This window comes from Danio rerio, chromosome 10, assembly GCF_052040795.2.
Source record: "Danio rerio strain M-AB ecotype USA chromosome 10, GRCz13ab, whole genome shotgun sequence".
In the NCBI taxonomy this organism is placed as follows: domain Eukaryota; kingdom Metazoa; phylum Chordata; class Actinopteri; order Cypriniformes; family Danionidae; genus Danio; species Danio rerio.
This window is the reverse complement of record NC_141030.1, coordinates 14,243,723-14,261,207: the sequence shown is the minus strand read 5'-3', so window position 1 is coordinate 14,261,207 and position 17,485 is coordinate 14,243,723. Positions and strand designations below refer to the sequence as shown.

The 17,485-nt window shown below is 39.6% G+C and overlaps 1 protein-coding gene across 1 annotated transcript; it reads right to left on the bottom strand.

Annotated features, from left to right (window-relative positions):
* Positions 1-11,919: 11,919 nt before the first annotated feature.
* On the bottom strand, positions 11,920-17,104 carry LOC793244 (uncharacterized). Its single transcript, XM_087270256.1, has 11 exons — positions 16,831-17,104; positions 15,935-16,061; positions 15,595-15,832; positions 15,224-15,489; positions 14,942-15,119; positions 14,746-14,822; positions 14,466-14,646; positions 14,109-14,357; positions 13,813-13,984; positions 13,581-13,729; positions 11,920-13,443 (listed from the first exon to the last, which is right to left on the bottom strand). The coding sequence occupies exons 4-11, from the start codon at positions 15,437-15,439 to the stop codon at positions 13,301-13,303; spliced, it is 1,365 nt and encodes a 454-aa protein (XP_087126382.1). The 5' UTR covers positions 15,440-15,489; positions 15,595-15,832; positions 15,935-16,061; positions 16,831-17,104; the 3' UTR covers positions 11,920-13,300.
* Positions 17,105-17,485: the final 381 nt, after the last annotated feature.

Genomic DNA, 17,485 nt, shown 5'->3' with positions numbered 1-17,485 from the left:
ATGCCCACCGAGCCTGCCTGGAGTTCAATCTTTTAGCGGATCTAATATATTCAAGATTTTTATGATCGGTCCAGACGATAAAAGGCACCCCCGAGCCTTCTAACCAGTGACGCCACTCCTCCAAAGCAAGCTTGACGGCCAACAACTCTCGATTACCAATGTCGTAGTTTCTTTCAGCAGGAGATAATCGATGAGAAAAATACGCGCAAGGATGGACCTTGCCATCCGAGGTGGAGCGCTGGGACAGAATGGCGCCGACCCCCACCTCCGACGCATCGACCTCCACCACAAACTGCCGGGAAGGATCAGGGGCAATGAGTATCGGAGCTGAAACGAAGCAGCTCTTTAGTTTGGAAAAGGCAGCTTCGGCTGCGCTGGTCCACCTGAACGGCGTCTTGGAGGAGGTCAAGGAAGTCAGAGGCAAGGCGAGCTGGCTGAAATTGCGAATAAAACGCCGGTAAAAATTGGCAAAACCCAGAAACCTCTGCAGGGCCTTACGGGAATCTGGGGTTGGCCAATCTACCACAGCCTGAATCTTCTCTGGATCCATACGCATCCCCTCGACTGACACGATATGTCCCAAGAACTGAACCGACTGTGCATGAAAAACGCATTTCTCCGCCTTGACATAAAGCCCATTCTCTAGCAACCTCTGCAACACTCGCCTGACATGTTGAATATGTTCCTGGAGAGAGTGAGAAAAAATCAGAATGTCATCCAGGTAGACATAAATAAACTGATCTATCATGTCTCTCAACACGTCATTGACGAGTGCCTGGAAAACAGCTGGAGCGTTGGAAAGGCCGAAGGGCAGAACGCAGTACTCAAAATGCCCTCTAGGGGTGTTAAACGAGGTTTTCCACTCATCCCCGGGTCTTATGCGAACCAAATGATAAGCATTGCGAAGATCTAATTTTGTGAAAAAGTTCGCCCCCTGCAGGCGCTCGAAGGCTGAAGACATCAACGGCAAAGGGTAAGTATTCTTAACCGTGATGCTGTTCAGCCCTCGATAGTCTATGCACGGACGAAGGGAACCATCCTTCTTTTTCACAAAAAAAAATCCCGCCCCCGCCGGTGAAGAAGACGGGCGGATGATCTTGGCAGCTAGAGAATCAGAAATATATTTCTCCATGGCCTCCCTCTCTGGAACAGACAGCGAATACAACTTGCCTTTAGGCGGAGACGTACCTGGCAATAAGTCTATAGCACAGTCATAGGGACGATGAGGAGGTAGAGAAGCAGCCCGGGACTTAGTGAACACTCTCTTCAGGTCGTGGTACTCACGAGGCACGTTTGACAGATCCACCTGCTCCTCCTGAAACACAGAACAAGACACAGTGGAACAGGCAGACAATAAACAAGACTTATGACAGCTCTCACTCCAGGAAAAAACTGTGTTGTGACCCCAATTAATGTGAGGCTTGTGTAACACCAACAACGGGTGTCCCAGAATAACAGGATTTTTGACAGTGTTAGTGAGAAAGAAAGTAATAGTCTCAGTGTGGTTTCCTGAAGTAATGAGCCTAATAGGAGCTGTAATATGTGTGATAGTTGGGAGAGGTAGACCGCTAAGTGCGTGAACAGCTATGGGTGAAGAAAGGGGAAAACAGGGAATTTTTAACTTCTTAGCTAAATCAGAGTCAATAAAACTCCCCTCCGCTCCTGAATCAATGAGCGCATGACAGGGATGCAAGTTCGAATTGAATTCCAATTTAATGGGTAGGAAAGTGGAATCGGGAGAGTCCTTCCCTGTCATGACCTCACCCACCAAAAGACTCTTACCAGCGGATGATTTATTGTTCTTGGCCGGACATAAAGCCGCATAATGACCAGCAACCCCGCAGTACATGCACAAGCCCCCCGTTCGACGGCATCGTCTCTCCTCCGATGAGAGGCGGAACCTTCCCACCTGCATGGGCTCGGGTTCCGGATCGGGGGGTGAAGCCTCTGGAAAACAGGTCTGTGAGCGAAACTCCCTGTGCATACCTCTGCGCTGCAAACGGTTGTCCACCCTTATGGCCAGGCTGATGAGAGCGTCCAACGTCTTAGGTAGCTCCAAAGCGTAAATCTCATCTTGTATATGATCCGCGAGTCCGTGAAAGAACATGTCCCACTGAGCTTCACTGTTCCAACCACACTCAGCCGCCAGGGTGCGGAAATCGATAGAATACTCCGCCACCGTGTGATCTCCCTGACGGAGCTCCGCGAGACGTCTAGATGCCTCTCTTCCTGAAGCGGACTGATCGAAAACGATCTTGAGCTCCTCTGTAAAGGACTTGAATGTTTGACAGCAGGGCAGTTTCTTCTCCCACGCCGTGGTTCCCCATAATGCCGCCTTGCCAGTCAAAAGGTTGATTAAAAACGCCACCTTGCTCTCCTCGGTGGGAAAAGAGGATGGTTGTAGTGAGATGTATAGAGAACACTTGGCGATAAACGCTCTGCAAAGTTGGGGTTCACCTGCATAGGACTGTGGTGGAGGCAGTCGCGGTTCGGCGGTTCGGGGAATCTCATTGACAACCGGAGTGACTGGTGGTTCAACGGAGGGAGCCGGTAGAGTGGAATCGGCGCTGAGACCTGAGCTGAGTCTCTGGACTTGTGTTGTCAGCTCGGACACCTGATTTACCAGTGCTTGTATAGCCTGACTGGTCACCTTCATTTGTTGCTCCTGGTGGTCCATCCAGGCGACACTGCGTGACAGCACATCCTGTATCTCCGCCGCACTTGCTGGGTCCATGTTTGGTCAGTTCGTTCTGTGACAGTAAACAACAAGACGTGGAACCCAAATGCAAGTAAAAAAGTCTTTATTGCTTGACTTAACCAAAACAGGGAAAATGGTGAGTGGTTGGAAGTGAGGAAACTGTAGTAGTAATTAAAGAGATGGTCCGTCTCGGCAACGCCGGATAAATGTTCATAAACTCATCAACAGAGTAGATCAAACATTCGTCGTAGAGAAACAGCAATGTCTCCGATGAACTCATCAACAGAGCAGATCAAACACTCAGCGTAGCAGGAAGAGGGCTCATCAGAGACAGCAACAAGGAATCAACCAAACCACTCACCACCAGCGATCTCAACGGGAGGAGCCTGACAAAAACACAAAACACCGTGAACAAACAACGAACTGACAAAGTGAGACAGGAACGCTGATCATTTATAGGCACATAAAATGCGCTACACCTGTAGCGCGCTGATTATCAGCCGAGCGCGCTACGCAACAGTTCCGGTAACAAAAGATCATGTGACCGCTCAGCTGATGACATGAAAACAAACACCCACTGACAGCCACGCGACACCCACACAAACACAGAGAGAAAAAGCACACATACTTAAACACGCATCATGATACTGAACTGTCACACAACGCAGACACTTCAAATAAGGAGCAGATGGATCCACAACCGTGACACATTGGCATAAACAAGGTGCGAGACCAAAGGGTACTCGCGGGGTCAGATCATACGCTGCCGCATTAGCGTCTTCTACCCCAAATACAGCTCGGACTCAAATACAGCTTCAGAACAGATATGAAGTTTTGAGTAATATGGGTGAAGAATCCCCAAATGTAGTCGGACAGAGATTGCATGATTCAGCAACTAATTCTGCATGGAACAGAGGCTCAAGGCCGACTAGACAGCGGCATTCTGCTCCGATCGCAACAGAGATAAGAACACTAGTTGTAGGAGATTCAATAATCAAGAATTTCAGGAGCAAATCTACTATGACATACTGCTTTCCTCATGCAACAGTTTCTGATGTAAACAAAGAACTTGAGGAAGTTCTGAAAAAGCACAAGACTGCAAAATGGATTATCATCCATGTGGGGAAAAATGATATTCGCAAGGAACAGTCAGAACTGCTCAAGAAAGATTTCTGTGAGCTCTTGGAAACAGCTGAAAGATTGAAGGTTCAGCCGTTCATAAGTGGACCACTCCCTGCAAGAGGGACAAATATGTTTTCACGGCTTCTTGGTCTAAATGTATGGCTACAGAAAACATGTAACAAGAAAGGACTGAATTTCATCGACAACTTCAATCTCTTCTGGAACCAAAGACAGCTGTTTACATCAGACGGCCAAACAAACTTGGTGCAAAGGTGCTAAAGGACAATATTTTTTTCTCCCTCAATCATCCATCAGCTGTGTATGCCACTGAACTGAATTGTACACACACACCTAGCAAATGTCCGGATGACCACAGGACCTCAAATCAGCTCCTGAGTGGACTTGTGGCATTATCACCCAAGGACAGTGATAATGCCATGCAGCCAAAACACCCAATGTTGATAGAGACACTATCAGTTGCCCTCTGCTTAACACAGGCAGACTGTGACGCAGCAGAACAGCATCAAGTCTCGTCACTCAAAAATGATCCTCAGGAAAACATATTTCTGCAGACAGAATCTCCAGATGCACAGCCTCTGTCACCGGACACGTTCTCATTGTCACAATGTTCACCACTCTTGGGTTTTTCAAAAAAGATGGAGGAACTGGTGTATGCTGGAACTAAACTTTCACACTCCATTGCCGCAAGCCCCCAGTTACCAACCAAAAAGCAGCCTGCTCCACAACCACCTTTGAGCCCACCTGGAAGAGCCCTCCGATCACACCGCCAGGGCCCAAACAACAACTCCCCATCTTCAGCTGGTGAACACAAGTGCTCTCTGTGATGTGTGTCGGGGACCTGCTTAGATAACAGTGTCTTTATCAAATGTTTTCAGAACAAGCAGGAACCCAGTGTGTCTGTAGCTTTCTCTTAGCAGATATGTGTTGTGTTAAGTGACAGAAAACCAAAGACTTCATCAGGCCGTTTAGCAAATCAATCAAATCTGGTCTCTATTAAATGTAGATCTGAGACTACTATAGAAAAAACAGCTAAAACTGTTAAGTTAGCGCTTTTAAACATCAGATCACTCAACAATAAGTCTCTTTTAGTCAATGATTTTATCAACACAAATTGCCTTGATTTTATGCTTTTAAATGAAACTTGGCTAGATGACAGTTGTAGCGCAGCAGTTCTGAATGAAGCAGCTCCTTTAAACTTTGACTTTTTGAGTGTTTGCAGAGCTAATAGGAGAGGTGGAGGCATCGCTGCCCTGTTTAAAGATGTCTATGAGTGTAAACAAGTGTCATTTGGTGACTATTTGTCTTTTGAATATCTGAGTATAGCACAAAAAGGGTCTCCACGCATCTTACTGATCATTATATACAGACCTCCAAAATATTCTCCAGCTTTTATTGAGGATTTTACAGAGCTGTTATCAATTTTAACCTCTGAATTTGATTATTTTAGTATTGCTGGGGATTTTAATATTCACATTGATAATCCAGAAATCAATGCTGTAAAAGAACTGATGACTGTTTTTAACACTTTTGATCTGACTCAGCATGTTCAAGGACCCACACACAATAGTGGACACACTCTTGATCTACTTATAACTAAGGGTTTACACATTTCATCGACTGTTGTTAAGGATGTGGCACTATCTGATCATTTCTGTATCTTTTTTGATATATTGATCACTCCAGCTATTAAAGACAGATCTGTCTCTGTCAGAAAGAGATGCATAAATGAGAACACCAGTGAGCAGTTTATGAAGGCCATATCGCTAGCACCAAGCATATTTGCAGATTCTGTTGATGCTCTCCTTGATTTGTTTAATTCTAAAATTGAAAATGTCATAAATGACCTCGCTCCTGTTAAAGTCAAGAAGATGACTGGCAGGCAAAAGGGATCTTGGACAAGGTCACCTAGAGTACAAATGATGAAAAGACAGTGCAGAAAAGCTGAGCGTATGTGGAGAAAGACGAAACTAGTAGTCCATTATAATATCTATAAAGACAGTCTTCATGCCTTTAATATGGAACTAAACACTGCTAGACAGACTTTCTTTTCAAGCCTTATAAACAGCAACTTAAATAATGCTCGCACACTCTTTGCAACGATAGAGAGACTCACAAACCCCCCCAGTCGGATTCCAAGTGAGCTCCTCTCTGAAAGCAAATGTAATGAGTTTGCTCATTTCTTCACTGATAAGATCAATAATATCAGAAAGGCAATCAGCTCATCCAATCAGTCAAGTTGTGTCGATATCAAACAAGCTCAACCACAATTTAAGAAATCAGACATCATGTCTGATTTCATGGCAATTAACGGCAAAATCTTAGAAGAAATTGTGCAAGTTATGAAAACATCAACCTGCAGTCTTGACACGCTCCCCACATCATTCTTCAAAACAGTGTTTACCTGTTTAGAAATGGATCTTCTAAAAGTGGTAAATGCTTCACTTCTCTCAGGGATTTTTCCAACCTCACTTAAAACTGCAGTTGTTAAACCCCTCTTGAAGAAGAGCAACCTGGATAACACCCTATTGAGCAATTACAGGCCAATCTCAAATCTCCCTTTCATTGGCAAAATCATTGAAAAAGTTGTTTTTAACCAGGTTAACAAGTTCTTAAACTTTAGGGGGTGTTTAGACAATTTTCAATCTGGTTTCAGAGCACATCACAGTACAGAGAGCGCTCTTATAAAGATAATCAATGATATCCGCCTAAATACAGATTCAGGTAAAATAACAGTGCTGGTATTGTTGGATCTCAGTGCTGCATTTGACACTGTCGATCACAGTATACTTCTGGATAGGCTGGAAAACTGGGTTGGGCTGTCTGGCACGGTCCTCAAATGGTTTAGATCTTACCTTGAAGGTAGAGGTTACCATGTCAGTATAGGTGACCATAGGTCGAGGTGGACACCCATGACGTGTGGAGTCCCACAAGGCTCGATTCTGGCACCTCTCCTGTTCAACCTTTACATGCTCCCTCTAAGCCAAATAATGAGAAAGAACCAAATCTCCTACCACAGCTATGCTGATGACACTCAGATCTACCTAGCCTTACTGCCTAATGACTACAGCCCCATTGACACCCTCTGCCAATGCATTGATGAAATGAGCAATTGGATGTGCCAAAACTTTCTTCAGTTAAACAAAGAGAAAACTGAAATGATTGTGTTTGGAAACAAAGATGAGGTTCTCAAGGTAAATGCGTACCTTGGCACTAAAGGTCAAACGACAAAAAATAAAGTCAAGAATCTTGGTGTGACTCTGGAGTCAGATCTGAGTTTCAACAGTCATGTCAAAGCAGTCAGTAAATCAGCATACTATCATCTCAAAAACATAGCAAGAATCAGATGCTTTGTTTCTAGTGAAGATTTAGAAAAACTTGTTCATGCTTTTATCAGCAGCAGGGTGGATTACTGTAATGGACTCCTCACTGGTCTTCCTAAAAAGACAGTCAGACAGTTACAGCTCATCCAGAACGCTGCAGCCAGAATTCTAACCAGAACCAGAAAATCAGAGCACATCACACCTGTACTCAGGTCTTTACACTGGCTGCCAGTTACATTCAGAATAGATTTTAAAGTATTATTACTGGTCTATAAATCACTAAATGGCCTAGGACCTAAATACATTACAGATATGCTCACTGAATACAAACCTAACAGATCACTCAGATCATTAGGATCATATAAACTAGAAGTTCCAAGAGTTCAGTCAAAGCAGGGTGAATCAGCTTTTAGCCACTACGGCCCTCGCTGCTGGAATCAGCTTCCAGAAATGATCAGATGTGCTCCAACATTAGGTACATTCAAATCAAGACTGAAAACACATCTGTTTAGTTGTGCCTTTACTGAATGAGCACTGTGCTGTGTCCGACAGATTGCACTATCATGTTTTTCTCTTCTTCTTCATTTTTTTATATCACATTTTACCTGTTTTTATGTTTTGTTTTGTTTTTACGCATTTTTATTATTTGTTTTTATTTTTATTTTACTTGTTTCTTTTATTCTTGTTTATGTAAAGCACTTTGAATTGCCATTGTGTATGAAATGTGCTATATAAATAAACTTGCCTTGCCTTGCCTTGCTTTTTTTTCCCCTCCTCTTCTTATTTATTATTTTTTTTTTCTTTCATACTTATTCTTCTTTTTTTTTGTCTGTTGTCGGACTGGTCAGGAGAAGTACTGGTATATAATAATAATAATAATAATAATAATAATAATTTATGTATAATAATAATAATAATAATAATAAGTAGAAAACAAATATTATAAATAATAATAATAATAAAATGAATAAATAACATTGATAGAGACAGGAAAGGAGAACAAATAGAACAAAAGGGAAAGTAAAGAAGTATATAAAGACCGAATTATGATTCTTTTATTTTAATTGTTTACATTATACTTTTTTTTTCCAATTGATTAATTTATTTTTAAATTAGATTTAATATTAGATTTTTTTTTTCTTCCTCCTTATCTCTACCTGACCCCCTCTCTCCCCTCCCCTCTTGTTTATGTACAGATGAAGGTGTTGTTAGGGAATGGCTTCAGGCAAAGAGGATCTTCAATGGAGATGTATTCTGTTAATAAGTTTTTCCAGTATGAGATGTGAATGGTATTTCTTGATTTCCAGTTCATGAGGATAGTTTTCTTTGCGATAGTTAGAGCCACCAGCAGAAACTGACCATTTGTATTATTTATATTGATTGTGGATATGTCACCTAATATGCAGAGGGAGGGACACAGTAGGATGTGACAACCCATTAAGTTGGAGAGTGAGTCAGTAACCTTTTCCCAAAATGATTTGACTGAAGTGCAATGCCATAAGACATGAAGATATGTGTCGGGGGTGTTTTGTGTGCAATGTGAACATATTTCTGACGTGAAACCCATTTTAAATAATTTCTGCCCAGTTAAATGTGATCTGTGAAGTACTTTGTACTGTATAAGTTGTAAGTTAGCATTTTTAGTCATGGAAAATGTGTTTTTGCAAATTTGAGTCCAGAATGCAACATTGAGATTAATAGATAAGTCTGTTTGCCATTTAGTGGTTGGTAGAACTAATGCATTGTCTGATTTTGATATCATTTTGTATATTTGGGAGAGCAATTTTTTGGAGGGAGATATATTAATAAACTCTGAGATTTGAGGTGGAAGGTCTAGATTGATTGATTGGTTAGGTAATTTTGATTTAATTGATGATTTGATTTGTAAATATTCCAAAAAGCAATTACTCCCAATGCTGTATGTCTGGGCTATATGGGGAAATGGTGCCAGATTATAATTAATAAAGATATGTTGAAGTTGTGTGATTCCTTTGGCTGCCCATGTGCGAAAGTTAAGTGGCTTCTTGTTGGCTAGGAAATCAAGGTTATTCCAAATTGGGGTGTATTTAGATGGTGTGAGTGGGGAATTTGTGACCTGATGGAACTTCCACCAGGCTGTCAGAGTTGCTTCTATTGTCGGCATTTTAAAGCAGTGATGTTTCTTGATTGATTGACTGTGAAAGGGTAATTCTGAAATGTTAATGTCTTTGCATATTGATTGTTTAATGTCTTACCATGTGTATTCTGATGAGTTAGGTTTAATCCATTTGTGTATGTTTTGAAGCTGATTTGCCAAAAAATAGTTGTAAAAATGTGGTGCTTCGAATCCTCCTTGTGTTTTTGGTTTCTGTAGGGTTGTCAATTTAATTCTTGGGGACTTGTTTTTCCAGTAGAATTGTGTTATAATTGAGTCTAGAGATTTGAACCAGGTATGTGTGGGTTGTGTTGGAATCATTGAAAATAAATAGTTTATTTTTGGGAGTATGGACATTTTGGTTACTGATATTCTATCCATGATGGATAATGGTAAGTTCATCCAACGTTGCAGATCGTCATCTATTTTTTTAAGTAACGCAGTATAGTTATGTGCAAACAACTCTGACAGCCTGGCGGAAACATTGATACCCAAATATGTGATGTAGTTAGTGCACAGAGGGATTTGTGATGTTTGGGATGTCACATCCACACTGGTGGAATTTAATGGGAGTATAGCAGATTTGTTCCAGTTGATTGAATATTCAGAAATATTTGAAAAGGTATCAATAAGTTTTATTGTTTCCTGTAATGATGTTTAAGGATTTTGTAAGTATAATAATATGTCATCAGCATAAAGACTTATTTTATGGTGTATGTTTAATGTTTGAATTCCTTTAATATAATTGTTTTGACGGATAGCTGCTGCAAGTGGTTCAATGAATATGGTGAATAAAGAGGGAGAGAGTGGGCATCCTTGTCTAGTTCCCCGGTGTAGAGTGAAGCTGCGTGATGTTAGTCCGTTAGTAATTACAGTAGCTGAGGGTGAAGTGTAGAGAATTTTTATCCAATTAATAAATGACTCCCCAAAACCAAACCTCTCTAATGTGGAAAACAGGAATTTCCAGTTTACTTTGTCGAAGGCTTTTTCTGCGTCGAGGGTGACTATGGTAGATTGTTTTTGTTTATTGATGAGTGGTGTATTAGGTTTATGAGTCTGCGTGTATTGTTTGATGATTGTCTACCTTTAATAAAACTGGTTTGATCTGGATGGATTATGGATGGCATGATTTTTTCTATTCTTTGTGAAAGTGCTTTAGCAATTATTTTAGTGTCTACATTAATTAGTGAGATTGGACGATAGCTTGATGGTAGTGTTGGGTCTTTATTAGGTTTGAGGAGGAGTGCAATTGTGGCTGTGTTCATGGTATCTGGAAGCTTTGAATTTTGTTTTGATTCGTTAATCAACCGGATGAAAAGTGGTGATTAAATTGACCAAAAGTGTTTGTAGAACTCAGCAGGGAAACCATCGGGTCCTGGTGATTTATTATTAGGCATGAGTTTAAGTGCATTTGAAATTTCTTGTTGTGATAAAGGGGATTCAAGAGAATTTATTTGCTGTTCATTTAGTTGAGGTAAGTTGATATTGCTAAGAAATGAATGAATTTCGTCCTGCGATGGTTTGTTTTTCTGGGGAATATAATTTACTGTAAAATTTTTGAAAGATATTATTTATTTCTTCTGGTGAGTTGGTGGGTTTCCCTGCTGAGTCCTTAATGACTGATATTGTTGTATTTTCTTTATTGTGTTTGATTTGATTAGCCAGATATTTACCAGATTTGTTACTATGATGGAAGTGTTCTTGTCGTAATCTGTGAATAAGGAACTGGGTATGTGCATTAATTTATTTAATTGTGATTTATATTTTCTTAGCAAATCTTGTGTTTCTTCTGTTGGATTATTTATGTTATGGTCTTCTAGATCTTTAATTTTCTGTTACAGTTCAGCTTGATGTTCTTTCTCTTTCTTTTTTTGTAAACAGAGTATGAAATTATTTTTCCTCTTAATACTAACTTTCCTGTTTCCCACAGAAGAGATGGAGATGTTTCAGGGGAGTCATTTATTTCTAGAAAGTATGCCCACTCTCTTTTAAAATAACTGTTGAAATCCTGGTCTTGAAGAAGAGAGGTGTTGAATCGCCATCTGGAAATGGGGTTATGTCTGGTGGTTATATTTAGTTTTAAAGGGCACATATTTTAGCCCTTTTTTGAGATTTAATACTAATATTATGGTTCTTCTGAGTGTGCCAATGTAGGTTCAGATCAAAACGCAATTCAGATATTGTTATTATGCTGTGTTAAAAAGTGTAAATTTAGAGGCGTGTACACGGGTTGCTGTTTTAGGGTGTGTTGTTTAACATGATAATGCGTTTCGACTGCCCGCCCAACGTAACAAGGGGGCGGAGCCAAGAGCGCGTCTGCTTTGTGCACCGTATCACAGAGGCAGACAGTAAGAGTCATCATGAGTGAGAGGAACACAATTCAACCCTACATATATGACCCAGACTCGGACACAGATCAAGCAGAGTCGACTGTTGAGGAATCTATAATCTGAATGTGCCAGTATGTGTCAGAGTGGTACATACAAAATATTTCATGTTTTTGTATACTTTTACAGCCGCTATGTAACTATGCATGCGCCATCCGTAATTTGTTTGATAAAGTTCGCGAACGTCATGCGTTACGTCAAACACAGACAAGACATAAAGATATCCACAAAGATAAATTTTGCATTGGTATGATTTATTCGTAATTCATGAATATTGACGTTGACAAATATTGGCAGGTGCTTGTGTGGCAATTGTGAAAAAATGCCAACTGAGGCTGAAAATGTATGCTGCAGGGAGATACCGCAGGTAAATTTCCAGTTTATGTTAACGTTGCTGCTCTAAAGACATCGAATGAGATAATAAACAGCATAACTGTGTCGTGTAATAAGGTTAGAAGACGAATGGATCAACTGGAAATGCAACCCTCGTGCATGACGGAGCATCCAGGAATGGATCCCGTTTGCTTTAATATTTATTCCTTGCAAAATGCAATCGAATATATACAAAGCAGACTATGGTCCCCTGCGACTTCGTGGAGTGCAAAAGTGAGTTTAAATAAATAGAAAGAATAGCAGGTTACCTTGTTCATGATCTGCATGCTCGCTTTCTTTTTAAGCACATTAACGCTGTGTAGTCAATAAAATAGCGGTTTTAGTTGGTTTTATGTCCGCACATTCAGAAGTCCCTGTATTGTTTACCATGATAGTTTAAACAATCTATCGTATTTAGCATGCAAGTATGACTTGTAAACAACATTAAAACTATCTACTTGACTGTAAACAATGTTGTACTTTGTCATTTGCTGCTAATACGATTTCCCCATTTTGAATTTGCAAAGAATACTTTACTGAAATGATACTATTAAGGAGAATGTCCGAATATCTGAATATAAAACCAACTTTACCTCAATGTCAATAAAAATGAAATATGTACCGTTTTTTAGTGCTGCTATTTCTGAGATGACAATTTGAATGACTTCATAAAAGGCTGAGTAATGCATGTACTTTTTATTGAAAATAATTTTAAATTCACTAAACATTAATATATAAACTCTTAAAATATATAAAAATCAGTATGGCATAGAAACATCAACCCTTCAGAAAAGATGCTTCAATTCCTGAGTCATATAAAAACTTTATATTGAAGTTTAAATTAAAATGTGATTGGCAAATATAAAATGTATCCTTGTGCAAATATAAAATATAAACTCCAAGTTGTCACTTTGTTGAATGAAATACAATTGTCCATGAACATTAGAAAGTACAGTATATCTACAAACACATACAAACATATCAAATATACATTGGCAGTTGAATAAACAAAATATGACTTCTGAAATTTTGTTAAAGCTAGTTATTTTATAAAAAATAATGTGTGCAATTTCTAAAACAATGTTTCATTATTATGTCTCTGTTAGACAGTGCCGCTTTTTGGCTTATCGGAGCTTTGTGAGCTGGTGTTGTGATTCCTGCCTGTGTGGTGCTGAAGATTCGGAGACAGTTTCCTGAAGAGCAGGGCAGCTATGTGGGTTTTAGGATAGCTATTGATTGAAGCGGGTCACCCTGCCTCCTCCATCTCAGGTCGATCGTAGGCTGATGATAGAGCAGGTGGTATGTGAATTCCCAACACTTCATCAACATAGGGTGATGGGTCCACAAACACTTGGTTGAAGATGAGGTCCAGCAGCTCTTCTACATAACCTGTGCAATATAACAGTTATCTCTTTAGTAACTTAATTTCGTATTTTGAGTAGTGAGTTTTCATTGTGAATGTAAAGTGCAATTATTTTTTTTATTTATTGAATTATTAATAATACTATAAACATTTATATACATACCGAAAGTTTGCTGTGTCTTCACTTCTCGGACCCTATACTCTCCTTTCTTTGCCTTTGGAAAGGCAAGCTTGTAAATAGGTTTACCAGTTGCTGATGTGGCCTGGGGACGCCCGGCATTTTCATTGTAATGCAGTGCAGCCAAGTACAACCTAACAAAAAGAAAAATGTAAATGATGTACCATGACAAGACTGTATAGTATTGTAAATATTAATTTCTGATCATTGGCTTTACCTGCAAAGCATCCCCAGAAATGGGAATACCACATTTTTGGGTGCAAACCTCAGTATGACGCTGTGGAAAGCTTCAACAGTTGACGTCTGGTGGTGAGGACTTAGCTTGGCCACATCCTTCAATATTCTCTTGTTAGCGAGAACTTTCTCCAGCTTGTAGAATGGCATCGTTGCTAAACAAGCAAAAATTTAAGGTATTAGAGTCTAAATCAAAAACAAATCTGAACAAAGAAACAAGCTCTGTTTTGCATTAGTTTTAATCGCAAAGAATATTTTATTTGTCTGTATACAACTTACCAGCCGACAGCCATTTGTTCTTGTCTCTGCTTATCCGTTGCGGATGCAGACAAGCCGGAAAATTGGGGTCTTCATGTACATGTTTGTCTTGTACATGCTTTAAGATAGAGGTCCACTTTGCCACTCTTTCAGGACCTGTTGTGGATGATGCAGCAGTCCAGTAGATGTGGTTTTTGATGCTACGTAACCATTTACGCAACTTCTCACACCCCTTTATCTGGCATATCTTGTCCAGTTTTTTGGAAATTCCTGGAAATTAAAGAAAAAAAGACATCAACACAAAAATAATAATAAACATGTAAGAACTGTAAATAGCAATTTAATCTTAAGTAAATGAATAACTGCTAAATTACATACCTTTCTCGATATGCCACACATCGTAAAACTGAGTGACATTTCGATCCCTGAGATATTTCTGTATTTGAGGATGTCTGTCTGTGATGATGCATTCCAGACGAACACCGCGGGCATCCAACAGGTCAAGGCTTCTCTTTAGGCCTTCTTTTTCCATATGGTAACTGCCACCCACCTCATTACTCTATAAAATTTTAAATAAGGTTAAAAAATATATATATAAAAATCACACATTTTCAATCCAAAATATTATGCTAGTTCACATAACACTTTTCTGTATTACCTGGACTAACTGTAGGTCGACCACTGTGTTAGTTGCAAGGTCCATCATTGTATAACTCCCATACTTGGCCGAGTGACCTTCAAGAACAAACCATACATAATTATTCAAAACACATTTTTGGAATAATTGTAATGTATTTCATTTTTTTTTTTATTAGACTGTATTGAATTAGAAATTAAATCTTTTGACTAAATACCTGGGGAGTCAGCCCTCATATCTCCTCCAACAATCACATTCTCTCTTCGACTGAGCTGTTCTAGCATTTCACTCTGCCAATTTTTCCACTTGTGGACAATAGCAGGTTCAATGCAAAGTCTTGCATGACGGCGAAATGAATTATATTTAAAAATGTGTAGTTTCATAGCAGCAAATAACTGACAACAGAGAGGAGAATTTTTAGTACAATGTGCATGCACCCTGTGACAAAATTTATATTATGTTTCTAAAAGAAATGTGATAAATTTTGATAGATAATTACCTTTTCAACTACAAAAAATGATGCACCGCTCAAGTAGACTGCAGCAGAAAGATGCAGGTTGCCAGCTGGAGGACTACCAATAATTGGCTGACTGTTCCATTTTCTTACAAACTCGCAGTGTGGGCAGACTTGCTGTACGCTCAGAAATGTCCCAAGCCGTTGTGACTTTACATCACATCTCCTCTGACACACTGGGCAGTCACTGAAGAGCTCCATGAACTTGAACAATGAACTTGGCAATGTTATGAACTGGGAATTCTTGGATTCTGTAAAAATAAATATACACATGTACATAATAAAAAAAAATGATGATGAATGTTATGATGACAATACACAATCTATCAAATAATTTACATAATGCATAAACTCACGACAAGTCTGTTGGTTCAGTTGCAGATGTGCATTCCTCTGCAGGGTCAAATGTCACATCCGAGTCTTGGGCTATAATTTTTGACTCTGTCAAAGTCTCTTCGGCTTCTTCTTCTTCCTCCTCCTCCAGCTCCAGACGAGGTCTTTTTAGTGAAGGTTTGAGGGGTGTCGAAGTCATAAACGCAGTAGAGGACGCTGATGGTACAGTCAGTTCAAAACTGGATACTGTTGTCTGGACACCTATAGTGTAATTTTATGATTAATCTCATTGCACGTTTATAAAGATAATAAAACATGTTTCTAATGCAGCAACTTAAAATAAACGGAGAAATTTTAACTTACTTGTACTCCTGCGTTTAGCCTGAAGCGTCCTAAAAGACAACTGGGTACCAACACTGTGTAAAGATGTGTGAAAAGGTTCTGTCTGGCAAGCAACATCCACCTTGTTGCTCTTTGTCGACGTCGTGGCCTTTGTAAGAAAACATACATGTTTTAAAATGACCTTTATTTGATTAAAACATACCGATCTTATTGTAAACAACTGCAGACCACGTGCAAGTACAGTGAAAAAAATTACAACAAACATCCCACATACAAAACAAACTTTAGCTGTAACTTAGTCAGTGATAATGTTTTATTACAATGTTTAATTTTTTCTACGGTTTCTGTTTCTGATGGCTAAAACCCCTTTATGTACACATTACCACTTAAAGCTTCGAGTATTTAGACTGTTTTAGAAAAGCACAATAGCTGTAAACGCGCAAACATCCGAAGTAGCTTTAGCCGCAGATGCTATTCATTTCTGCTTAACATTACAGTATACACATTACAACAAACATCCCACATAAACAACAAACTTTAGCTGTAGCCAGTACTGGTTACTGCTTTATTACAATGTTTATATTTTTCTACGGTTTCTGTTTCTAATGGCTAAAAGCCCTTCTTGTACACACTACCACTTATAGCTTTGATTATTTAGATTGTTTTAGAAAAGCATAATAGCAGTGAACATTTTACAATGTTGCTATTTTTCTACGGTTTCTGTTTCTAATGGCTAAACCCCCTTCATGTACACACTACCATTTGCAGCTTCGAGTATTTAGACTGTTTTTCAAAAGCACAATAAGAGGTAAACACGTGCAAACAAACATCCGAAGCTACTTTAGCCGCAGATGCTATTCATCGGCTTAACATAATTAGAATGCTAAGGCTAGAAGTACATAAATTGTAATACTTACTTGAAGTGAGGCAGGATCACGTATTGTAGGAACTGATCCAGTTTTCAAAAACAATTTACTCGCGAATCCGGAATTGTATTGTCCCGCGTTCTCGAGGCAGTCTACGCTAAAGTGGTTAGCGCAAACATACAACAGTTTTAGTACATTTTCAGGCACCTTGTCTTCAAAGATAAAACTCAGCCACTTAAGCCTCTGTTGCTCATTTGCAGGAAGACGGTGAAGGCTCTTGTGCTGAGCCTTACATCCTAAAATAGCACAAGGGTGTTCTCTCGGTGGCATCGCTTCGATGTACACGCTGATAATGGCGGAAACGGCAAACTCAGGATATGTTAATACGCGCAGCTGTCAATCAATTCTGTGGGCGGGGGTAATCGCGCACCTACGTAATGGTGCGATCGATTTGAAAACAGCTCCAATTGGCCGACCCTTTTTTTTGTAGTTAAATTGAAAAAAAAGGACTGGGTGTGTTCATATCACCCCAGTATGATGGTCTATACACTATACCAACACACAGATCTGTCCAAACAGCTTGAAAAGTAGATTTTTTACAATAGGTGCCCTTTAATGTTACAGGAGCGTGATCACTAATGATTATTGGGTGGATCTTTGATTCAGAAATATTAGATAAAATAGAATTACTGGTGAGAAAAAAGTC

What these genes read in the sequence shown, in the direction of transcription:
- LOC793244 (XM_087270256.1), bottom strand. Translation starts at nt 15,439, where the DNA reads ATGGAGCTCTTCAGTGACTGCCCAGTGTGTCAGAGGAGATGTGATGTA. An exon ending in TCGACCTACAGTTAGTCCAG is followed by an intron (nt 14,647 to 14,745) that starts GTAATACAGAAA and finishes AAAATTTTATAG; the next exon opens with AGTAATGAGGTGGGTGGCAG. An exon ending in GAAGACACAGCAAACTTTCG is followed by an intron (nt 13,444 to 13,580) that starts GTATGTATATAA and finishes TATATTGCACAG; the next exon opens with GTTATGTAGAAGAGCTGCTG.